The sequence below is a fragment of the Euwallacea similis genome, chromosome 6 (genome assembly GCF_039881205.1).
Source record: "Euwallacea similis isolate ESF13 chromosome 6, ESF131.1, whole genome shotgun sequence".
In the NCBI taxonomy this organism is placed as follows: domain Eukaryota; kingdom Metazoa; phylum Arthropoda; class Insecta; order Coleoptera; family Curculionidae; genus Euwallacea; species Euwallacea similis.
The window spans coordinates 482,989-510,198 of NC_089614.1; the positions used below are offsets into that span (position 1 = coordinate 482,989).

The following is a 27,210-nucleotide window of genomic DNA, read 5'->3' on the forward strand; positions in this document are numbered from 1 at the left end:
GATTATTCATCGCTTTTGTCATGTAATTTTAAAGAAATTAATTCTAAACTAAATAACTCCAAAGGTTGAATAATTTGGAAACAGTTGAGCGATTATTAAGGTATATAGGGCGTTGCGGAATAATGGTCACATCTTCTAACAGGGTATTCTACCAGCCATTTTAGGGGAGATCCCCATATATAAATTGTCAATTTGGCTCCTTCCTGTCGAGATATTTGAGTCCTCAATAGCGGAAAATAATCGTTTTTTTCTTAAAAGCGATTACACTTAGAAATTTCAATTTTCATATACATTATTAGCAGCAGCGATTGTTATGTAGGGGATGTTGGTGTTGTCAACAAAGCCGTCTGGATTGCGCCTCTCTTATCTTTCTTTAATCTAGGTCTGAGAGATGGAACCGACATTTCACTAACCAGGAATTGAAAGCAGAAATTGGGAAATAGATAGTTTAATTAAATATTAACAATATGAACAAATGAAAATAAATTTATCTAATCCCCTAGATAATATTAATGATTCACGTCAAGTGTTCAAAATGGTCGCCAGCACATTCTTGGCGTAACTGTAGTCTTTTAATGAAATTAAAATTTACAGACCGTAAAGTGTGCACAGATGCTCTTATTTCATTACAAATATTAAAAATTCTTTCTTGCAGTTCTTTCACGGTGTTAACTTTTGTTGTATAAATCATGTCTTTCAAATGGCCCCATAAATAGTAGTCGAGAGTATTTAAGTCGGGAGACCTTGGAGGCTAGTATGTGGGTGCATCTTGGCCTCTCTCGATCCAACGGCCTGGGAAATTTCCGTAAAGCATTCGCCGAACAGCCAAAGAAAAATGGGCAAGAGCCCCGTTTTTGCATATACCACATCTCTTATCTATGTTAAAGAGGCACATCTTGCAACAACTCGAAAAGATTAGTTCCTAAAGAGTGCAAACATTCAGCTCCTTCCAAACGTCTAGGTAAAATGAAAGGTCCTATGAAAAATATGAAACGAACGAACGTTCGATTACTAGGCACGCGACGATTGGGAAATCTTTCCGCATATACACTTAAGGCTTGAAAAGCATTACCGCAACATTTGCCATAAATTAGATGCACGTCAGCATATTCTTCGTTGGTGTATTTTGTTTTATATTAAATAAATTAATAATAATAATAATCCCTTTAGAAACGCAAGTCGCAGAATAGACATTGCCACAAAATAGTGATGGACTAGCTGATAATGTGTACGAAAATTGAATAATTTCATATGAAGATTCCCCTCTAAAATGGCTAGGAGTATGCACTGTTAAAAGATTTAATTATCATTCCGGAACACCCCGTATAAAAGATAGGAAATTATGACACCAATAAAAAAAGAAAAATATTCTAATTTCAAAAAATAAACTTGCCTAAATTAAGGATAAATTACATCCTAAACACAAAAATCAACGCGTGTTGAATCACAATATCATCGATGATGTTTCATTTGGCATTCATTTTCATGCCAGCTATAAATAAAACAACAAGGAGGATGATGAAGGAGTATCGACATTGCAGCCGATTAGCTCGCTAGGTAAATAATGACCCATATACGTGTCACTATTAACCTGTTATTCAAGTATTGTGTGAGAAGTGGGGAAACCGAGAGGAAACGTACACTTCAGTCATTCAACACACTCAATAATGGTGTAGAGTAGTGGAAAAAAATAATTTTCCATACGAAAATGTTCGTTTCTGCTCATTTGAGAGTAAAATTTGGGAAGGATCATGCAGTAAAGCCTCAATCTATTGAGAAATTTGATCGCAATATATCCTGGTCTTTATCAACTGCTCAGCCCAAATTTTCCCATAGAGGAAAAGTCTGCAATATTATATGAGATGACACTTGTATAGGTATTTTGCGCCTATCGGGCTGGCAGCGAGTCTTCGCAGAAGTGCTTAAGTGCTTTGAGCGTGGATGAGGAGATGCAAACTTTATGCGGATCAAATGTTTTTGTAATCATTAGTATTGAACATCAATTTTGGACGGGTTTTATCAAGGGATAATGTAAGTGATTGTAGACACCGGTTCAGTTTCAAACAACAGAGTTATGGCGATTAGAAAGCCATCTCTCTATTTAGGAATTTTACATTTTGCCGAGGTGATTATGTAATCCTTCCCTAATTAAAAGGCTTAATTTCATTTTGAGGGTCTAATCCCCAAAATTCAGGAAATACGGTTCAGACCTCTGACGACCCATGCTACATTAATCAAAGCCGTATAGTAAAATTTTCCACGTTATGAGAGGAAAACCGCTCCTTGTGTTTGCTTTCCCCTTCAGGGCTCTAAAAAGCAATTCGCTAATAAACAAAATAACTATGTTTGTGTCCTAATTGCTTCATTGGTGAATTATCTTTTTCGCTTTCTTCTTCTATGGATAATCTTGAGAAAAAAAGAAAAATTCTTAGATCAATTAGCTTAAAACATCTAACTGTTAATTGCCCCCAGGATATCCTTCCCTCGAAAATTTAAGGGCTCTTTAAACGGAAAAAATTACTCCAAATTGCCTCTCATTTAATTTAATCGATTGCTGCAAATTTCCATGGCGTCGAGAACAATATAACGAGCACAAAAATGTTATTTTTTCTTTGTGTTTTATTTTAATTAGTCCTGTGTCGCTTTGGTGCTTTACAGTGCTCAGTCCCGTTATTTCTTTTAATGCTCCTAGGTCCCTTGTCAGACTGAATGATTTTCGCTAGAATAACTAAATTGAGCGCAAATCACTGCATTTTAGCATGCGACAGAAATTTTTATCAGAACAGTGGTTAAAAATTGGGAAATCCGTTATTTGAAAAGATAGATGGCATTCTTGTCATGCTGGAAGCATTAAAGTGCCATTTCGTGGAGAAATATGTGTGATTCGGCATTGCTTTTATACGCTGTGAGTACAGCAACATCTGTTTGGGATACATTCGATTTCCTAAATACTTCATTCGTGTCAAAATGTACTTAAAATCTGAGGCACGCGGAAAAACGTATTGATGTTTGTGGGACATTTCGGAGCCCGCTTTTTCGGGCGTTGAGCCCGAACATGATAGATTTCTCCTTTTTGAGAACCTCTGTCTGATTAAACGCGGTTTTGTGCATGCACATAATTCTTTATTTAGGGGACATTATAGTGGCAAAATAGACTTTAAAGTTAAGTAAAATGGTGGCTATATAACGACACAATTTTATAGAAAGCTCTCTCGGCGTAAAACGTAATGTGAAAATTTCATCCGGCTGCAGTCTGAATTGATCATAAAAGTTCATAATGGTAGTTCTGATGACATAACCGGAGAAATGATTTTCTGAAATTATAATGGGGGTAATTCAGCGATGAAAAGTTGTACAGGGTTGTTTGCTGAATTTAGAGAGCATCTTTAGAGCTGGTTACAAGTGATGGGGGCAAAATTTCCAGCAACAGGAAATGCCTGCTGAATCTTCCGCCGGAGGAAAAACTGCGCATTAGTAGAACTTGATTTTTCATCATCGATGGAGACTGAATGTGGAGGAGACAGTCGGGATGCCTTTAACTTCATTTTAGCCTGATTAGTCAATTAGTAAGTTGGAGTACCAAAAACACAGTGCGGATACCCTGAAGCACCACTCCAACATTATTAATAAAGATACTCTTGCTATACTCAACTTGCTAACCTGAACTAACCTGAAAATATTCTGTCTTCAATGCATTTGTTTTGTCAGTGGTGCTATTAAAATGTCCTTTTCACAATTAATTAGATCGACTCGCATTTCAGGTTATTAATGATATCGCGAACTTCTATACCTACCTCGTTAAAATAGCATTTTGGAAGATTTAAAGGAGCCTTACGCTCTGAGAATGTTTCAAAACGAATAATACTAGGAGGAAGTCTATTTACAATTTTATCAGCAACCTCGACAAAAAAACCATCGAAACCGTTAGGGTTCAGTGAACTACAGCACGATACTTCTAGGATAATTGTCATTTACAATATCCCAGTAAACTTTATGGTTTATGCCATTCTGCAGAATAACATCCTCGTATTCGTGTTTTTGCTTGGCCAAGTTTATTCCGATAGTACCTTTTAATTCCATTTCTATATTCCTTCAACAACGAATCGTTAGATAATAATCAAGGATAGTTATTTCGTTATTTTTTTCGATGAAGTGCAGGGTGTGATGGAGGAGAAGAAGAATTGGTGGAGGAGGAGAATGGAAGAGATGAAGAGATGAGAGATGGAGGAGAGAAGAATTCATTTATATCGACAGGTATAAGAAGGACAAATGATGGCACAATAAAGGCAGGATATCGATGCTGACACCTGCTATTGCTCCCATTGCATTAAAGTTTGTTTCGACAGTAGAGCAAGTTGCAGTTCAAACCGATTTTTTGCGGCAATACCGACACAACTAAAAAATATTAATCTGCTGTTTTTGGAACTGGGGAACGATCCTCGCTATGATCGGGAGATGCAACGCGTTTCCTTTTCCTTTTTCGTAATGTTACATGCTTTGAATAGACGCCCTGAAAAGTTAGTTAAAGCTGAATGCCATACGTTGTTGCACACCAAAAGTTTTCATTGCTCCCCGTCCAAAATCGATTCTTTTGGATTATGCCACTTTTTGCAGCAAATGAGCGAAACGGTTCCTTGAGGTTGATGAACATAGATCTGCCAAAGAACATAATTTCCAATAATGTGATTGTCATCTTAGGTGCTTAAATTACTGATGAACCAAGCAGAAACTTTCGATCGTGTCGTCAGGAAGCTTCGAGGAAAACTGCAGACAAACTCTTAAAGAAATAAATAGTGAGCAATAATTCAGACGGACGTTCTGAAACGTGTTTACTGCAAAGCTATGGCGACATATTTCGAGACCTTAAACTAAGCGTAACTAAAGTGAAAAATCCTGGGAACTGTCGGCAATGGGAAGCTGCCACTAAACTCTGGTTAATAGCGCAGAAAATGTAAATTATTTCTCGGTTATGATATTTTTCGAATACTTTAGCTTTTCTCTTATTTTGTGGGCACTAATTTCAAGGTTTTTGCCTTGGGGGACGTAAGCCAAGAATGAAATACTCCCTCGGCTGGAGTTCCAAATCGTGGAGGATGAAACAATATAATATAGATATCCCTTAATAGAATCTTTTGTGAGCCAGGGAACGGCAACAATAGGCCGCAAAAGACATCTTTAACTGGTCTCGCTAGACGGCTCAGAAGCAAACAAAAGCAGGAAGAGCAAGTGACAAACGCCGCAAAATCCGCACCGAATTAAAGCCAAAGAGAATATAAAGCACTCGGACCATTGTTTGGTTTAAAAGATTTATCACCGCTGATGCTAATTTAATAATTTTCGAAACACGCCGAGATAAACCCGATAAATTGCGAGTGTCAAAAGGCGACTTAAACTTTTCTCTCTTTGAAGTGAAAATAAGCGAGGAAGCAGAGTGGATTTATATTGAAATATAGACCTCAAGCTTTTAGCTTTTGTAGCTTTCTGGAGCAGTCTAATATATATTTTATAAACACACAATGGAGTGCTATTTGCAAAGGAAAACCATTAATAACTTAAAATATGAAAATGAATGAGTGTGTATATGCCCATGTAACAAATCCTAAAAGGTACTTCGTGCCTCGTGTTCCTTGATTTTTTCCATTTATCCATGAATTTTCCTCTCTTTATCTAAATGTCATTCCTCAACCAGTAAGCTGATAAAGTAACACTATTTTCGCGTATATCCAAATTGCTTCACCTCCTTCAATACGAAGAGCTGAAGGCTGAATTTGCAAATCCTAACGAACTATTGAAATAAGTTGCAGTATGTACGCAGACTGAAATAAATTTTCTTGATTGTGAGCACCTAAGGAGCGAGAAAATCGAATTACATTTATCTGAGAAAAGCAACTTCCTGAATGCATAATCATTCACATGGGGTTTTGGTTTTTAATGTTGTCTGTTTGTTACAAAAATGTTGTTTATAAAACACGGTCTCGTCCGAAATTAACAACACTCGAAAACTAATTAAAATTCCTAAAGAGACTTCCTGAAATTACTTTATTTCAGTGTACCTTTGTTTGAATAAAGGGATCGTAGGTAAAACACTATTTCGCTCCTACGTGAAGGGAGTTTAATCATCATTACGCCAAAGTTATTCCCAAGAAATGGAGGTAATAGAACTCGTCGAGTAAATTATCGCAATTCTTGGTACTACGCGAATTACCGAAGTAATTCAAGGCAAAATCGAATTTTAACACTGTATTTTGGTTGATCAACGCAGATGATTGTTAGGATAAAACTCACATTATTTTGATTAAAACAAAAGGAATGGAATTTCAAATGACCCCTACAACTCGTAGGAAGTCATTAGTAAAACTGTAGTGTAAAGTCAATCTAATAAAAAGTTCCATGGAACGAAGTCGCATCTTTGACGACAGACGACTGAGAGTTTTTCGCTGTCCTGAATAATAAGAAGATCCGGAAACTTGGAATTATTTTGCGGTTTCTTTGCTGGTAAATTAGCTAAGGTAGATCATTTCAGGGCCTTCGATTAGGAGTGGGATTTGAGGGGCGACCTGTAAAGGTCGCTTCGCTTTTAATAGTGTAAGGGCGCGAGGGAAATTTTTAATGTCACTGGAGGCTTAATGATGATTGGGGCACGTGTACTACAGCAACAGTAAATGAATATTAACCTAATCATTAGCTCAAAAGCAAGAAATCTACGTATGTGGCTGTCTGTATATCTGCCGGAAGTGTGGAGAAATTTGTCAGTATCACGAATCTATTAGCACTATTTGAGACTTACATCATCACCGTAAACATTTTTAAATCGAGATATTACAAGGCGAAGAAACCCGTCTTTAGAATGATATACTATTCTAACATATTCTAAACCTACGAGTTTTTCAGAGAGTTAGAATTTGGAAATATCTGCTAGAAACCTGGAGGATATGACTTTTTGGGACTGCTAAAATGTATATGTATTGTAATAGCTCATTTTAAACGAAAAAGGCAAAGCACTGAAAACCCGACAAAACCGGAAACAGTTTCTTAAATCCTGCAGAAAATATCAGTATCTTTGATTTAGTAGGACGATATGAGTCACATCAATAAGCATCAAATTGGAACGTTCTTGAATCGAGAAAACCGCTCTCGAAATGATCTGCAGGTGAAAAAATTCTGAGATAATTTTGGAAGAATTAGAATCTCGAGTTTTGACATATCTCTACAAAATACAGATGATGGTTACTCTTAAATCGGAATTACAAATCCGATGTTAGATATGATTTGGACTCCGAACGTCGGCGCTGTTTTCGTAGCACAACTTGATAGTCCAATCTATATTCTTGAGGTTGGATTTGGCGTTACACCTAAACCGAAAAATATAGCTTGTAGTTGACATTTCTTCAAACAATCAAACCATGATTTCATACCGGTCGAAAGAGATTTCATTGCGTTCAAACGACAAACTTGGTTTATCTTCGATTGCAGCCTAACGACAGCAGTTCAGCGACAACTTCACATCTGACGGCGTGTAAAGTGGCTCAAGAAAGATAAATACCAATAAATTTAGGTATTTATCTTTCAGCGTCAACGTTGAGTTTAGGATAGTTCCGGTTATGTTAAATAGGTTGTAAGAAGAGCGTTCAACAAGTTATAGGCCCACTCGTGCGTCAATAGAAATTCTGTGCGAGTTAAAAAGTAGCATTTTGTCTTTCTATTCATATATTTGGGAACTGCCACAGGTCAAGTACCCCAATTTCAGTATTGATACTTAAAGCCGGATTTAAACTTGACGTTGGATTTGATCTCGGCGCCAACTCCAGACGTTGGCCCCGTACTAGTTCAGCAATTAGTTTAGTAGAAAACAATTAGGAGAACATATCAAAAATGAAGTGAATAATTGAGAGGGAAGAAAATGTCAACGTTAAGCATAAGATGCTCCTTGTCATATTACATACAGGTCTGAGTATTGTACCATATGAAATATTCAACTCTCGTCATAAGAAGTTTGGGATTGAATCTAGTCCTCATACACCAAGAAAGTTTGAACGCAACGAGCTAAGTCTATAAGTATAATTAAATTTAAAAAAAAGGTTTTGTAAATATACAGAAAATGTTTTATATGACTACTTTGTAATTGCAGGCAAGGACTTGATGGGCAAGCCCGTATAAACTGAAGTCTGTTAAGAAGTATCAAAAGCATTTGTGTGACTTTAACCAATGAAGTTGGGAATATGAAAAAGACATATTGAGTAACCATGTTAGATTCACAGGTAAGTGTGACTTTGCCACAGTAATAAATTTTGAATCTGTGACCTGCTGCCTACTAAAAATCCTATAGCCTTTGGTGGTGCACTTAAAAACAAATTGAATGGATTGTTCAGTAGAGGTGCTGTTGCTAATGTTGAAATTATTGACCCTCGAGAATTAATTGTATTGTCGAGGTCAAGAAGGTGAATGGTAATGTACGACTTTGCCTAGTTCCATGCAATTGTAACACACGGATTGTAAGAAAACCTACATATAACTATTTCAAATATTGAGAAAATTGCTTCCAAATTGATAGGTAAAATAACATTTACTATTTCTGACCCATCTAAAAGTTAAAACCACTTGGAGTTGTCTGAAAAGTCCTACTGGTCAAAAAAGAGAAGGTAACAACAGGATGGATAGAGATACTACAAGTTAAATTTGTCCATCATATGCCACAGGTCGCATGCAGTGCATTTGCGGAAGTGCGAATTCATCCCAGCATATATGATGCAAGATGGTTTAGGCAGCTGTAGAGCACCTGTAACAGATGTTCAATTGACATTCCTTATATTATTGATTCCGAACCTAGGACTGTACGTTATCTTCGCGATCGGATGATAGTACCTGCATGTAGGCTTCATCTTCAACGGGAAGATGTTTAAGATACATCGATAAATAGAAGGTAGCTCTAGATTTCTGACTATTTCAATTGGTCAGGAATCGGTTTATTTCTCTCTGCTGCACGAGACCGCGTAAGTTTTGCACTGGCGAATATCCGTAAACTATTTGCTGATGGTGAAATTTTGCAAATGATGGAAATTTGCTTTCCTTCCGGAATAACTGCTACCTATAGTTATTGGAAATCGTTATTTACGATTGTAGTAAATTTGTTGGACCAGTTTATATTGCAATTTCGCGTTCATAAAAGTAACTAATTGTTCAATGCAATAATGTAGTTTGCCGGCATATCTCTAATCGAATAAAGTAATACAAACCGTCGCTTTTTTACCTATTATGTCCAATAAATACCAATCCATTTAAAAAACAAATGCCCTTGTTTCCGATCCCATAAGCTAAGCTGACAGAAGCTGGCCCTTCCAATTTAAATTATTTATTTTGTGTACACAATTCGTACAATCCAATGAAAAATGGGTCTGAACCATTTGCCTGGCGCTCGTTTTAACAATTCCCTCTAATTCCCTATTACGTTTAGTTTTAATTGAAGCATATATCTAACTTTCAGCAGACGTTTCGAATTTCACCCAACTCGAATTAATAAGCCCGAAAAAATGGAATGGTTTTTCTCCCGGGCAAATGATTAAACGCGGCTTAACTTTTTGCTTTACTTGAAACGATATATCCAATTAAGCTTAATGGAAAAATGTAAAATATTTGCCTTTTTTCATCCATATTGACATAACTTTTGTTCAACACAGAGCTTTAACAAATTGCAAGTCCTGGAGATCGGCCTTAATTCTGTGTCTCAAAGTCATTTCTGACACGCTAATGGAAAGCAACTAATGAAAAAGGCGTCCAATAAATGAGCCGAACGTTAAAAGCCGGATATCGAGGGGCATTTAAACGACAGGACAAATGATCTAAAATAGCATGTTTCCGATTAAGTCTGATACTCTTTGTGCTTTGTGCTTAATTGCCCGGTCTATCTGTAAAATAGAAATCAAGTAGGCACCACTTCGCTAGCTCATTGATCCATACCGACCGGGAACAAATCATCTTGGATATTATCTCCATTTCGAACAGTTTGCTTTCGTCAGACGACATTGAGATTATCAATTTAGGAATTGGAACAATGCTTAAATTAGATTCTGTCATTACTATTCAAAACTTGTAGCGATTGGTGAATAAATTAACTATTTAGCACAAGTTTGGTCGGGAATTCGACGGGTAGACAATGAGATACAAAAAGTTAGATACAGCGGCCTCATTCCTGAAAAACATTGAAGCATTTATAAAGTCTTAAAATCCCTACAATCCCAGTGTCACAGGACAGAATTTCACGTCGATAAGTATCGTCCATGTTAATTTGATACCCTGGCGAACATTCCTGACGCGTTAAAACCGGGTATCCCACCCTCGATCATTCAACCCTATTAGCATTTATGGCGAAAATGCGCCCTAAAACAGGGGTTAGGGAAAGACCTAAAATCAAGTGGCGTCAAATTAGCATTAACAAGGTGGACGAGAAACGTGATCAACGCTTAAAACATACATACTATCGGCCATTTTGGGCCAGTTTCGATATATACTTTAAGTGGCGTGTTTTCAGCTAATTAGAGAGGTGTAATGTATCTAGATGGTCTAAGGAAGTGTTTTAATAGAATGGAAAGAGATATTGGAGTAAGTTACTCATAATTTATGTATGTATGATAGTCCGGGTTTTTCTGGATTCAATATGCCAATATGCGATGTTTTCCCATTTCTTTAATATTTTACATATAGTATCATCATCAGTCGTTGAAATTGCCTAAGCACCATCTTTCTTGAAACGAACCTTCCTTCTATTAAAGATATACAGGGTGTCCAGATTGAAGTTCAAATGTTTTAACACTAGCAAACTGGTATAATAGCTTTAAATAAAAACAAACAGCTTGTGTCTCAGATCAAATAGCAAATGTTGGTTCATGAGAATGATTACAGGTCACTATTATGAAAACGATGATGAAATTATGGGCCATCTTAGAGAAAGTCGGGAACGTTTGCTACGTTAGTTTTTATTAGATCGTCGAATATGGGAATTTCTAGATTTTCCATACAGCTTGGCAACAGTTTTCCTACTGATGATACTAAAAGCATTGTCATCATGACAAATATGGATACATGAAATTATCGAATCGTCGGTAGAGGTCAATACCTATTCAGAGAAAGGTCACATGAACGATTAATGAAAAATGCAGATGTTAATCAATTATGTAGTTAAAATGAAGAATTGATGAAAACTATGGATTTTCAATTGGTTGAGAAAAGACACTGGTTGTCCCGAATAAACTTGAAGAATAACTAACAATCAATTCAAGTAACGACGAATAAAAAACAGCAAAGTTTGATTAAAACTAAAGACATCAACAAATAAATTTGTTGAAAATAAATTAATCGGACAAAACCGTTGAGACTGAACAGGTACCATCATGGATATGTTCATTCAGATAAAAGATTGATAAAAGATCTGTCTCCGTTTTACATTGTTAGAGCAAATTGTCTTCCTGATAAAATTGCCAGCCTTTCAGCAATTTAGGTCTAAACATGATGATATAAACTCGTCAAATTAATGAAAATGCAATTTGCGGTCCTAAAATTTCTTGTAAAAATATTCCGATGGGTTGAAAATAATGGACATAGAACCCCAATGCACATTTATTCATGTGACATCTATTAGGCATTTTCAGTGCACGTTAGTGTGGCATAACATGCATAAAGCTCCTTTGACTGAAACCGGATGCAAACCATGTCCGTTAAATTGAATTTACTCTTCAAACGGAGTTCAGCAAAACGTAACTAAAAAATGGAGATCTATACATTGAATTATAAATCTGCCGGGTGAATTTTAAAGAGGAAAATCAAATTTGGCGTGGCCTGAAATATTAATTTGACGAAGGAAATGGCTAAATCTTTATGGAGTTTATTAGGAAAATTGATGTTATGGAAAATAAGACTCGTTCTTGGAATACAAACACGATTCCCAGATGGACATTCAGCTGTTGTCTTTCCGAATCCTCTCTCTAATTCTGAAGCCTTACTGGATCTTTATCCTCAAAAAAAGTTTGCACAAAGCCAATTTAAAAGCCACACTCGAGGTCTCGGCATTATAAAAATCTTTAAATCCAATTTTAGAAGTGTAATCTTTCTTCATTTTTTTCCGGAGCGCTTCGGTGCATTAATTTGTGGCAAGCTGAGAAGCGAACATCTCCGAATGATAAATGACGTTATCTGACAAATTCGATGACACGAAATAAGGACGAATTCCGGGCTGCTTTTAACGTGAAAATGCAAAGCGAATTCTGCTAAGTAATCCGGGATGTGAGTTAGGCGAAGATCGATGTAAAATTGTCCCTCTTTTGGCAAATACATTACTCTTGTAAAAATTCTAAACGTCGCATTTAAATTATCATCTGACCAAATTTGTAGAAGAAAATTTCATTTGCAATTGGTTAGGGCCGGTTCCGGATTTCATTAACACGCTAATTTATTCCGGACAATTTTTCCAATTTTTCAGCTAAATTCCCTCAAATTGAAATTTATTTACCCTGGCGGCCCTTATTTGAAATTGGATTTTCTTACTGTACACTTCCTCTTTAATCTAAAATCCATTATAAACCACTGCAGGTAGATCCGATTTAATTGGATTGTTTCGTTTGTCAACAACACCGATGTATTGTCGCAAAAAAATTCGAATGGAAATACTAATTTAGCTAAGAACGAATGATAGCTGAAAGAAACATATATCACGTGCATGGAAACAGTTTTCCAATTTAAAACTTCCAATCTGGAATAATGGATCCAGATGACAGACGTAACGAAGTAAACAAGGAAGAATCGGGAAACATCAGACTATCAGTTAAATAGGTATATCCAGGTCGTCTGTTCGCTGGGAGGACAAAGAAGGCCTGACAGGGACATCCAATAAGGTCGAGTTTGGACGATATTTCCGAGATATTCTTTCAGACACTTACCGCTTTATCAGGTTTGATTTCAGCACGATTTTGCATTATGGATGGATGTCTCAATTGGTGACGTTTATTGTCAATGAACTTTCAAGGGTATATTCGAATTTCTAAAATGGATAGAGATCTTGAAAACTTAGTTGTTCATATACCGTGTGTCCCCGAATTCTCACATATAAATCCAATCTTGTACAATAATGATTGTCGAGACTTCACACTTCCCTAAAATCAGTGAACGTTTACATTTACACATCCCTTTATGAGGGAGCAGAGCTTAACGGTCATGTTACAGGTACATTATATGGAAATCCTGATAAGCTTACGTGTAATAGGACTGTTTGGGTAACATTTGTGTTCCATCATAAGTTTGGAGAATTAATGCTACAATCATTCGAGGTTTTCTCACATTTTTCGCGTTTGTTTTAAAGATGATGTAAAAATTCTTCGAGACTTGAAACTTCTCCAAAATCAATATAGACTCCAATCAACGATAGCTATCATAGAAAACGATTTCTACTTTGTCTGTCCTGAAATTTTATTATTAACTCTGACACAATACTCCAAAATTAAGAGGATCTAGTATGGAGTACTCGATGCTCCATGTAGTAAAAAGCCCCAAATAGATCACAAAACAGGCTTTCATCATTCGATTTGAAGTAGATACTCGTCAAGGAATTTATAGAAGAAAATTATCGAAAATCTGACTGATAGATGTTAGACTTCAAAGTAACTCATGAAGAATATCATTCAGAGTGTCACCCTGCTCCTACCCTTAAACACGATTCTCGAGGAAGATGTAAATATCCTCGAAATAAGTTACAAATCAATGATTTTGCATAAACATTGAATATATGAATTTATTTTCTGAAAATAAAAAGAGGGAGAAATATTGTTTGAAATATGTCAGATAGATTTTATTAAAAACTTCCTTCAAACTATCAACCAAAAAACATTTACCTTTTCGAACTTTCCCACCATTTTCAATCTTCTTCAGCCTCGAACTTAAAACTTTAAGATGGTAGAATGATATTCCAGACACCGACCTGGACACCAACCTCTTGGAAACCAACTCATTAGAACCAAATCACTGGAAGTGACGGTAATGAATCGGTAGGTTCTATATAAATTTGCTGTTTTGGATTGGCCAAAGCCAAGGTTTGTGGATGAAGTGGTAGGAGGGTTTCTATGAGTAAATGTTACAGGTTTAAGGCAACACATCTAATCTTCACTGCAATTTTATGTATTGAGAAATTATCTAAATTTTTAGTGAGTTGTTTGTAAGACTGTTGTGTGCTACGAATACTTCTCTGCGATGAACCGTTGTGTGCAGTATTAGCGGGATTTAGAATGTTGTTCAAAGACACGAGATTCCCAGGAGTGTCTTAAGGAAGCTAACTTGCTATTAGCGTAGTTCGTTTTGATGTTTTTCGATTAAAGATTCATTAAAAGTTTTTACATAATCCTCCAAAAGTTTGTTTCATGATGCAGATTGAAATGCATAATTATTTTCCTGGAATTTTCGCAATTAAGTCAAGTTTTTATGGGTCAATAACACGCATATCTTTCCATTTTTTTAGTGGAAATAACTAACAAAACTTTCCCCTGCCTAGTACTAAATAATTACGCACGTGAGATGATAAATTTTCAGTTACCAACCACCTGACCCAAACAAATATTGACAACTGCAGCCAATCTGCCACACTTTAACCTGAGCGTCAAAGAAAAAATAAAAAAGCTGAATAAACTAACCCTATTTCAGTTCTCCCCACCCTAACGGCGCTTTCCTCAGCTACGCAGCGCATACGAACCACGTGGTTAAAGCTGGCAAAAGCTATCGAGAATAGCTCAGTTTCGTTGTGAAAAGCTGCCTGTCCGGTCGGTCTCGCAGCGCTATTTAGTTACATGTAGGCGGTCTCCGATCAAACAGTTTTGATAATGATTTTGCCCCAAATGATAACAATATTTTGCCCATGACGTGATTATATTTAACATTGATGTACCTAATACGAGTGTAGATGATTCTTTTAGATCGGTTTGAATTTAGGACGATTGGTGGGGAGGAAGGAGTGAGTTCGATATGGATAAATTACTTTGTAAGTCCCTTTTTATTAGTAAACTGGCAAAATTTGATTGAGAAATTTTACTCCCGACAGTGATATTTCAGTCGAACAAGATTAAATAGTTTAAATATCTTAGATAATGAATCATTATCTCGAAACAAAGTCTGATGAATTCGCTTGCGTCTACATTTGAGAGCTGAAGTACCAATTTCAGTATGTTTTAATTGGTTTGCGGTTTGTTTTACGAAGCGTTCCAGTGCAAGAGCTGACAAAGTGGTCTTACATAGAGGAAAAATCCATACAAGTAATGGGGGTTTCGGCTAAAAAGTTCAAAAGTTCCTGATATTTTTAGTATTAATAATAATTTAGCACGTACCCTCTGTGCAAATAGAAGTAGAAACTTATAGGAAAAATTTTATCTAGACACTTTTTATCTAAAAATATCGTCTCTCTATGATGAAAACTAGATTAGAATTTGCTAGTTTATGCAAGAAATTTCCATTCGTAAATTTCTCTATAGGTCCTCTGCCATTTGTGGCTGGAACAAAAATTGTGTCATCCGCGGGTATATTATTATTATGCGGGGCTGAATGTCTGTCGAGGGAACTTGGTTGGTATTCGTATGGCACACGAGTAAAAAGGATAAAGAGAGGCAACATACAATTTTCCATCTGCCCTATAGCGGGATTAGCGTCTGTTGATTTTGCGCTACGGTTCCGGGTAAAGACATGGAAAACTTTCAATGTTTTATTGCTGAAGTGGGTGTTGTTCCCCTTTTTCATACCTATTATTTAAGTGAAACGAAGCACTTCAGGGTTAGGTCTTCGCGTTAATGCAATGAGACAGAGTCAATCTAAGCTCGAACATCAAATCCTTAAGAAAGTCTTATCAATACTTGACAATTTCTTAAAAATCACTTATTAGATGATGGTAAATTTATTAAAAATCATTCAACTTGCGTTCTAAAGATCGGCCAGAGACCACCAGATCTTAAGGGATTGATCAAAGACCTTCAAATCGATACCGGAAACAAACAATTCTACATCGATCTTTTGCTTTTCAAAGAAAATGAGATCTCAACTTTATATTTCCTTTATTAATAAAAAATTAGCTACGCCTTTGGAAATCGATTCGATAGGGTATAAATTCTAATGAGGTGGCACTGTTAAAGTTTGCAAAAATTGTATCTTATTCACAGAAACATCTCGCAGACTCTCAATGCGGAAGAATTCATAAATATTTAAATTTATTCTGGAATTTTCCAAAACCCTTTAGGAACTTCTTAAAATAGGTACTTGTTCCTCTATCATCTTCTGATTTCAATTCCGAAAAATTGAACCAAGAAAGTTTCCAAAAATTTTGGTAAATTTACCAATGCCAGAGAATTAAAAAAAAAAATTGTAAATTTGGCTTTTATTGCGTTAAAATTCGTGGGACTGCAGAAAGTGAGTTGGATCAGGAGCGAGGCTGCGGTTTTCCATAGGAGGATTGAAGCGTGCAAACAGTAAAAGTAGAGACTAGGCAAAACTGCGGTCATTCGGAGATTGCTCGACTGGTTCGATATAACATTCCAATTGTACTGTCGGAGGAACAGAAAGGAACAAATAGTTGACTAAGGCTAAAACAATCGTTTGGAGTGAATATTCCAAAGAGAGAGGAATTTACTATCGAACTTCTTTGGCCACCGTCGAACAACAATCAGGTTTGCTATCCTGAGGGATCACGAATGACCACGGAAGGGCAAATTCTTTCCCTTGGGAAACCACACAAAAACAGACTTTCAAGCTGAAGTTTTCGCTGTACTTGAAATGGCTACACGTGAAGAAATCAGACAAGGAACGAGGCAGGACATATACATCCACTTCGACTAAACGTTACGAATGTAATTTTATCTGATTTTATGGAATTACGGATATTAAAGTATTTTCTCATAAATCGTACAAATTTCGTAATTGAATTGACAAATTTTCCGCATTTTTACCTTAATAACTCCAAACTCCTTTTTTAATTTCAAAAATCACTTTTCTGACCTAAAAAACCTACAGCGTTATTTCATAAATACAAAATTCCTTAACCGATTTGGTAACAGAATTTTACCACAGTGTCGTTTGATACACATTAAAAAAGTTAGAGAATCTTGCCCGACTTTGAAAGTGGCTTTTAGCGCGCGGTTGTAAAGAACTTTCACCCTTTAGAGTCTAAAATTTTTAGATTTGCCCACGCCAAAAAGGTTAAATTGGAATTTAGTGCACGTCCATTAAAAACGGAGAATTAAAAACTCTACATTGAGGAAAGGAAGCTTGCGTCAATATTAACTTTCTGAAGCTATTTTTTTCATTTTCATTTTTATCGTTTGTTTGCTTTAACAAAGTTAAATTTGTGTCTTTTTTCAGTGTGTTTCATAATAATTGCAGTTTATCTGTTAGTTGTGTAGGTAGCTGCAATAAGATTGTGTTTTTCTTAGTTAAATTAATGCATAACGAGCTCATTGTCTCTTAAAAGAAGTGCCATAACGTAACAAAAGAATATCTTTATTGGTAGTTTCTGCAAACAAGCACTTAATTTCGAACTTTTTGCCCTTTAAGCTGCGGCTCCTCCTTTCACGGAAAGCGTTCACGGGTCGGGAAACACGAGAAGATAATTCTGCCGTAGTGTTTCGTTATGAAGTTTGTTTGAATAGAGCAGGTTCCCGGCAGTTGTTTTTAAACAGAATTTTATTTGGTCTTTTATCTGGGACCGAAATAAAAGCCCGAGGGTCGCTTGTTTTCAACTCGGAGCCTTCCAATATTTGTCAACTTCTCACCATCCAAAATACTTTCTTAAACTTCGAGAGAGGCTTTATTATTGCGCATTGTTGCGGATGTAGAGATTTTTTGGTCTTAATTATGAAGCAATCAAATCTTTCAAAGTCGGCAAACAAGGAAGTTGGAAAAGTTGGGAATTGAATACAAAATAGTAAATACCGAAAAGCAAATACGGCATGCAACTGGCTTTAGCAGGGGAGCTTAGAGCAAAGTCGCTGCCATGAAATATTTATGAAATTACTCGACGGCCAAGTTGCGGCGTGAATTACGACGTCTCTTTACTGGGGTAAAATGAATTTAATGTGACAATTTTAAAATATACAGCACAAACGTCTCTATAGCTACGTGACCGACATGGGAGCTCGAATGAAACAGAAACTATTCCGAATGGAAAATACTGGCTCTAAAGATAAACCGAACTACTGAATTACTCCGCATTACGTATTCCTTAGGTCAGCGAATTTCGAATTTATGGTTTCGCTTGGATGTAGTAGGAAGGTGCAATGGAAACTAGTTTTATGTATGTTTACTAGGGGAAAACTGGAAACACACGGAATTCAATAGAGTTTTTTTGAGTTGCTGATATGCTTGGTTAACCGACATGTATTGTGTATTGTTGAGAAGCGGTTACAAATCGCCCAAAAAGGGTTTTAGTTGAATCGTTGTTTACCAGATGCTGGTTTGATTAAACGTCTTCGGAGTACTTCTCAAAAAATTCAAATTTAGTTCGACAAACCCGTTCGAGTTAAAATACTACATACGGCTTTTATTTGTGTTATTATTAAGTTTAATCATGCCAATTGCAACGTGACAATTATGAAATATGTAGAACAAAATCCTTCCCTGAAACACTATCTAACTGATAATAAGATACAACAATAATTTCATTACAAATTTAAATGTGTGGTTCTTATGTTATAGCTTACCGAATGACCATCAAATCTATGCAAATTAAAGAAAGTAATCTTTGTAATATTTTACATTTACCTGCGATTTCCATTTCAACATTGTCTGTGGGTTTAAATAATAAATGATTAATTCAAGAAGCGACTCTAATAATCTAACAGGCAGATATGCATTATTCAACAGCCCTTAGAATCATATCTGTTCGAAATATTAGTTAATTAAATTTTCGTTCTCCCGAAGTTCGAGGAATTAGTTACAAATTGTTGTTATTAGTTCACAGTTCTACAACAGAAAAATCAATCGATATTTGAAAGTTTTTAGTTTTCAAATCAAAGTTTGCATTCGTAGTTCTTGCCTATATGTAAATGATAGACACATAGGTGCTCTAATATATAACATACTATATGGGCCTAATTCATTTTCAAAATAAGGAGCCAATTTTGATAGTTTTTCTGAAAATTCCGAGAAAAAATTGAATATGTTTTTGTAAAAATAGTTGCAACTTCACAACTCGACGAATTTGAACTTGTGCATTTCTTGCTAATTGATCTATCTGGCTCCTAAACTTGTTTAGAATACAAGTTAATTCCGGTAGTTTCTTGGGAGTTTTTGGTGCTACTTACTGAGGAATCAACTAACTTTGGTTTTTTTTTACGTTTTAACTCTCTATTCGTGTTTTTTGATAGATTAATGTATTTGTCTGTGATTTGTAGTAATGCAAATTATTAGTTCATTACGATAGTGTGATAATCATCTCAAACAGAAATCTTCGCAAGGAAACAACTAGTTTTTAGAAATTCATAACTTCCAAATCCGCGCATTTGAAGTCGCGTTTTGTACTCATTTAGAGCACCTATATGTGGATTTATTTGCTTGAATATATGGTCAAAAATGGAGAGTCTCTTTGACTTTTATATAAGTCAAAATTTTAAGGGTCAACAGCATAAAAAATATGAAGAAAAAAAATTCTGACGGTAACAAACGTTTAGGATATCCAGACTTTCAAAACTGGTCAGAAATTTATGAGTATTCTTTGTGGTCTTATCACTATGGGAAAACTGTTGTAAAGCCAAGCTAATTTTTAATGTCCTCCCTGCCAAGCTTCTCTTTTAATTCTAAATCTAATGGAGCAACTTAACTTTAAGCATCATAATGTCTCCTCATATCTGGAGGTTATCTAGCCTGATATCTGTTTACCATCCTTAGGGGAACACAGATGAAATTGTAACGGCGAGAACACGAAGGGTCGGTGTGGGACATATAAGTATATGGCTTTAATGCAGATTTCCCTCAGGAGTTAATTTCTGAACGCATTCGGCTATGCCGCGACTTCGCTAACATATAAGAGAGCCAATTTATATTTTTTATTTTATTTGAGGTTGTGGCTTTTTAATTTATTTAGTGTTTGCTTTGTTTATTGCTTTCCCCTCTAAATTTAAATAGTGTTTATTTTAGTATTTCACATTAGAGCAAAAACTTCCATCTCATTAATAACATTCGCAGTAAAAGTCGTTAATTGCATGGAAAATATTAACTTCAATTCGTATCATATTTTACCAACAAATGTTTATTTGGGAAATAATAATATTGTATTTCACTTTAAAAGCATTATTATTATCTTTTTTAGCATCCATACATTCTCATAAAACCTGCACATCCAATAAGGAAGCAAACAGTTTCAATATATCCTCGTTAGATACAGCGCATTAATACTAGACACCTATTAATAATGATTTATTGACATAAAGTACAAATCATAAATCAAATGATTTCGCAGTTTCCAATTTATGGAAAGAGTTCGCATTTGTTTAGGATTTACAGAGCTCGAATAGAGATGTGAGTATAAAATATGCTCCAGTAAACAAGGATGCATGTAAAGTTCACGAAACATTGTTACATTATGTATGAAATGTATAGCGATAGTACTGGCATGTGCTTGTTTACGGGTTTTGTCTAAAAAACCGGAACAGTTTCAACAATTCGCACTTAATAAATTTGCTAGTTGAAAGAGAAGATCTATAAGCCTTGAAAAATCAAATCTTTCCAACCGCACATACACTCCTCAAATTGCAGAAATTTTAATATACATTTTGAAAACTCTGGCCCCTCATCAATCTATGGATTGTGATCATTGATGAACGTGATCATCTTTTGAACTTAAAGTGAAGAGTTTATCAAACGAAACGTTATTAAATTGCCATCTAATTCTACGCAAATTAAATAGACTTGTCTTTTTAATATTTGAAGCTACCAGCAATTTCCGTTACAATATTGCTTATGGATATAAATGAATAATGGTATAATCAAAGAAATGGCTGCAATAATGAAAAAGACGAACATAGATATGTATTATTCAACATCCCTTAGAATTATACTTAATAGGTATTGATCTTCTTCGACGAAATACGGAAATTTGTGTGATAAAGAAAAATTTAGTTGATGCCTCTTCACGTCCAGGAGACAAAAAAAATCACAATGAGAAATAGATTTTTGGTGTTTGATCATTTTACGATATAAGCTCGAAGCTAACGGTATCTGGTTCCAGGAAAATGCGAGATCGCCAAGGGTATGTCCACGTTTTAAAACTTTATTCAAACTTTATTCAAACATCACTTAAAGAATTTCTATATGGTTATTATAAAAATAGAAAAAAATATTTAGCCCTTCTCAGGACCATCAGATCTTCTTGTTACATTCTTTTTATATGTCACTGAAATGTACATACGCATTACAAAGAAATTTATCTCTACGTGAAACCTCAATTTCACCTAAATAATTCCCCTTACAAAACCGTTCCAATTGAACGTGAAAACGATATTTCAACAAAGAAGCGTTTACACGGATGACCTCTGCGCTATTCGTCAAAATCGACGTTTTCTTTCTTATGCACGACGCTTCCGGTCTGTAATGAATGGACTTTGATTCCTGATGGGAGAAGTGGCAAAAATTAAATTGGTCGGTTCAATGATCTATTGCCTTGTCACGGACACTCCCTACTCTTTCACATTATTTAGCCAAGGGTTTAATTCACACCCTGGGAAATTGGGAATGCATAGAACTTCTCCTTCTCATCTTAAAAGCCCATGACGAAGAAAACGTGCCAGTTCTAAAATACGGGGACCTCACTAACGATGAATCTTCCTGATTATATGTCTCAACACTATCAGTCGGAATAGCAGACTTAATAGTGCACTTCGTCCTTTTCAGAATGTGGAAATGGCTGCAAATAGTAAATTGTGTCCCATTTCGGAGGGTTCTCATAGCTGACCCTCGAATAAGTGTTCGTGTGCAATGTGACAGTTTAATTCCGATGTCACAAGAAAGGAAGCTTTGGTCAGGGGGAATGCACTTTGTTTAGACGTTAGATTTATCACTTTGGAGTATCAGCATTCGATTGGCCAGCCGAGAAATTGAAACTCGATTTTGTTAAGCTGCTGGGTGTCTTCCTTTGTGTTCAAAATTGGTTCACAGTTATCAGGGCTGACACACCAGAATCCTTTCTTTGTAGGTTACTTTAAATTACAGCTTAAGGTAGATTAAAAAACACCATTGCACCACTGCAGATTCACAGGTTTGGAAATTTCTAATTTTCCAAGATACTTGATCATTATCTCTAACATTAGAGAAATTATCGAAATGAACTCGTATTCATCATATTTTAAGCATCACCTCAGAATCGAAGTCTAGAACAGGCAAAAACTACCCAAAAAGTTTTAATCTCCTTAACCTAAACTACTGGGATGATCTAATTGAATAACAGAGCAGGAGTTTTCCTTACAACTACTAGTGTGGAAAATTACATATAAAAAATAGATAAGAAATTTCCATATAATAAATTTTCCTATAACTGAAATCTGGGCAGTAGAAGGTGGAATTGGAAATACTCCAAAATTTAATAAAAGTAGGATATACACGTTTCAAACGTAGGCAGCATGATATGTCAGAATAAGGTTCAAGTACATATAAAAATAGAGAACACGTTTTAGGAAAATCAAGGTCAATGTATGTGAATCTGAATATCTTGTTTAAGCAATAAAATTTGCCCAGAATTGGAGCTCTTCCAGAATATAATTCTTGTAATTGGATAGTTTCGAGCTATTGGCATAATTCGAGTTATAACCTATTAAGCCTATATAATTTCCATTACACCTTAGAAATTATTTAAAACTGGTTAATTCCTTTTATAGAGAAATTACCGGAATTACTCATAACTATAAGTAATACGACACACAGATCTTTAGCTTACTGAATATCTTGACTCCAGTGAGACGATATATGATATTCTACGACATTTTACGTTAGAAATTTCCAAGATTGGATTTTTGATGTCACTAATGTGTGAATGTAAAAGTTTCCAAAATTTTAATAGCGTTAATTTTGAAACCTATTTCAAATTCAAATTTTTATAACCACGTGTATAACCATCCTTGTCTGTTTCAGATGACTTAAGCCTGGCTCATCAACGATCTGAAGACCTCAATCTGACAACTCGACGTCCTCGACTTTAATTCTGACTTTTCCAGGTTATAAAGTGACCCATCAGTCAAAATTGTTTACTATTATTTTTAAGAAAATACTTCGTGTGATCTTAACTCTTTCCTTTCGCGTCTGTCCAGAATCTCGCAGCTATGGGCAGGTCTCGGTCTTTGGGACATTTTCGCTCAATGTTTCTCTTCCTGGTTACAATAGAAACTTTCCTAATCCTCGTTTCGGTGCCTCTACTTGTGTTGGGACGTCGAGAAAATCCGGTGTACTCCAACGAGTTTGCTGTTAATATACCCGAAGGGGATGCAGCAGCTGATGTATTGGCTGCCAAGCATGGATTCATCAATAAAGGACAGGTAAGTGGACATATTATAAAACTACTTGAAAAATGTGCGTCTTCACCAATTCAATATTCCCAATCGACTTAAGACTGCTAATAGCTTTTAGCGGGTTTCTTATCAGAGAGAAGCCACAGTATTCGACCAACAAAGGGACAATAAATTAGACGATATTTATCAGTAAAAACAATTTGTGGCACAAGAGACGAGGGTCAGCTTATCACGGAAACCTCGCAAGCAAAGGAAAAGAGTGGGAGCCAAGTTCAAATGTAGAAATTCATTAATCTTAAGGCTGTGCCACACGATGCAGCCAGACGGTCTCGGCACGGTAGACGTAATTTCTCTCAGGAGGCCCCTAAAATCCGGCATATTGTCGCTGTAACCGTTTCAGTAAACTATGTCGTATGTAATGTCGCCAATTGATATTAATGTAGGGCACAGTTACCTGCTTTTCGAATTTTATTTACCGATGTAGGGCATAATATCCTGGAAGGGTTTTCAATTTCCCCAATTGATGGCAGGAAATAAAAGGCTGTCCGGAAAGTTACGTAGTTGAAACTCCGTCCTTCTGAAGGACGTTTTAGTCAGGAAGAAACCTTAGAAATAAAATTTAATAGAGAGACTTGACGAGATCCGACATGGATAACGATTGCTAAAAATTAACCCAAAAAATTAATTATCTTTTACAAATTTTCAATTCACGAGAGCTTTAGAAAGCCATATAGAGCATTAAGCGCTAAATTTTTTAAAGCAATTATTCTACTAATTATTTAACTGTTACCCGTTATCGCTCTATAGAAGCAAACGTTCCGTTTTGGTATTTTGTAGAGAGCGTTCAGTTCATATTTTCTAATAGACATTAAATCATTAGGAAATGTGAACAGAAAGTGCTCTATGAAATGTTAAAACAACGATGGACTGTACAGAGCAATGAAGGCGAGGAGTTTTCAATAGTTCTTTTAAAATTAGAGTTTTCTATATTTTTTTACAGCGTTATGAGAATATTCAAAAAATTATCATGAATATGCTAAAAACAATGAAGACGGTTTTAATATGACTGCTGAAACAATGCGTGTTGAATCACTCAATTCGACCATACCATAAAGTTAGTTTTTAACATGACTTTAAACTAGCAGCACAATTTCACACAATATTCTCAACTTTAGTGCAAGATGGTCCTCTAAAAATGTAAAAATATTCCGTATTTACACCTGAAAGGTCCTGAATGTTCGACTTTATATTATCTAATATGTCTCCAAAATGGGTTTTAACATTTTATTTCATACTTTATGGAACATTTCCCCGTAATAAAGCGTTTTACAACAGTCTGCTAAAACGATAAAAAGACGCAGTTATCCTCTCGTATATATTTTATTTACGCTGATCGTGTTTACGTCCGTTTGGAAAAATTTAAGTTGTTTTCCTCACGGTAGTTTTGAAAATTTCCACTGAGAATTAGGCAAATCGATAAGACGATTCCGCAAAAGTACCTTGTTATTGGCTGAAACATATTGACGACCGATTTCGGTAACGTGGAAAATTAACGTATCGTAATTCCTGTTAAGTTGCAAATATAGAGATTCTAAATTAAAGTGAGCTTTGTGTATGAAAAATTAAATAAACATGTGCGAAAATTTTTATTCGGAGAATGATTTATATGCAAAAATTAGTCTCATTCTCTTTCACACCAATTTTTTCCTTTAGGTGAGAACAAAATAGCGGTGTTGACAATTGCGATAAGCATCCAAAATTCCAATTAACATATCAAATAGGTTTTCGCAGCTACACATTAAACAGGTCCTTTCTAGCTGGATCCGAGCGAAAGCAAGATAATTGCTGAACTTTGCGCTCCGCAACCAGAAGTCTACGACCAAAGCAAAATCCCCGTGATTTATGCCGCGCTTAAACGTTTGCATTTAAAATGAATTCCGTAAACATTAAAAGCAGACACTGAATGGTGTTTGAATTATGTCGGTTAGGTGATATTAAGAAAAGCTTAAGATTAAATTTAAGCGGGAAATTCTTGAGCAAGTCATTGTTCTCAGGATGGTGAGCGCGCTTTCCATAATTGTCCATTGTTTGTCTGGGAACGGGATTCTAATGGTCTCAGCGAGTTTAATTTTGTAAAACTTACTTAGCCGTTCCGAAAGTTCTATTTATAGGAGCCGATGGCCCTTTATCTTTTTCATCAACATTTATTAAGCCAGTAATCAATGGCTATCTTATGCAGCTAATTGACTGTCCCTTCTTAATCTTTAAATATTTATATTGCTCCTTCTCTCTGATAGCTAATAAGTGAATAAACATGAATTTATCCCTCGGTTTTCGATAAGCTTCAGGTATCGGTTTTCCAATTTTCTGAGAAAGAACAAGGGTGGGCTAAGAATAACTTCTTTGACGACTGGATTCGAACAAATCTGATGAGAAAACAAATTATCTTTGAACTGGAGATAATCTTTAGACCCTTTGAGTCTGTAAGGCAAATTCAATGACAGTTTTCTGTGGCAGAGAATCAGCAAAAATCCTTGTATTTAAAGGTAGAAGGGATCTTCTCTCCGGAACTTAACAGCATTTTAATGACCACCGCTAAAGCGCTGTTGGTTTAAATTATCAGTTTTTGGCCAGCGACCTTTTTCAGTTAACTTTTAACTCCTCCGTAATAGCTATTTATGTAATAAATACGCAATGTAAGGCTTTATGAGACGGATAATTATTTTGTAGCCGAGCGAGCTTACAAGCGAGAAGATGAGCCGAATAAAAGCTCATTACGTCCGCGTTACATACAACATTTTACGTTCGATTTCATTTTAATTTGCTACTAACTTAACTTTTGAGGTATCTACTGACGTTCCTTACTGTTAAATATGTTCTATTTATCTGAGAAGGATACACTGAAGGGCAATAAATAACTGTAAGGATGAGATGAAATGTTTCCTGCCTCGAAAGTAAAACAATTTAGAATTGGTTGTATTACCATTTTACTTTTCCACATAGTCTCCCTGAAGTTTAATGCTTTTAGTCCAATGATACTCTAAGACCTTTATGTCATTGCTAAAAGAAGATTTGTCCAACTCTTCAATATACGGATTCGTTGCGGATATCACTTCAGCATCTGACCCAAATTTCTTATCAGAAAAACTTTTTTCAAATTCGGGCACAAACTGAAATTAAAAGGAGCTAAATCTGGTGAATAGGGTGCATGTAGCAATAATTGAAAATCCAACTGTTCAATTTTATTAATTACGGCATGAGACTTGAGACATTTGCATTGGTGCATTGTCCTGATAAAATAGGATTTTCTTTTTGGCCAAACCACGGCGTTTCTCCAGAATTCTTCGATGTAATTCTTCTAAGAGGTTTGAATAATATACTCCGTTGATATTCTTTTCCCTTTGAAAGATAGTCAATAAGAAGAAACCCTTTGGAATCCCAAAACACACTCGCCATAATCTTTCCAATTGTTGGAACAGTTTTCGCTTTTTTTGAAACGGGTTCATGCTTTACTGTCCACTGTCGGGACTGCTCCTTGGTTTCCGGTGAATAATGATGAATCCATGTTTCATCAATCATGATGAAACGAAGCAGAAAATCAGCCTGGTTCTTTCGAGACATATTCAAACATTGACGCGAAATGCTTGCGCAAGTCAATTTTTGTTCGGACGTCAACAGATGTGGCACCCATCTTGCAGACAGCTTTTTT

General features: G+C 35.7%; 1 protein-coding gene across 3 annotated transcripts in view; it reads left to right on the plus strand.

Annotated features, from left to right (window-relative positions):
* Nucleotides 1-27,210, plus strand: part of LOC136409395 (furin-like protease 2) — a 191,549-nt gene that overhangs the window by 25,308 nt on the left and 139,031 nt on the right. The window contains exons 2-3 of one of the 3 annotated variants that reach the window (XM_066390859.1): nt 8,129-8,258; nt 23,128-23,528. In XM_066390859.1, the coding sequence (XP_066246956.1) occupies nt 23,316-23,528 (213 nt within the window). In that variant the 5' untranslated portion in view covers nt 8,129-8,258; nt 23,128-23,315. Of the gene's footprint in view, nt 1-8,128; nt 8,259-14,766; nt 15,011-23,127; nt 23,529-27,210 lie in introns of those variants that run through there. The other 2 variants (XM_066390858.1, XM_066390857.1) reach the window with 2 other exon arrangements.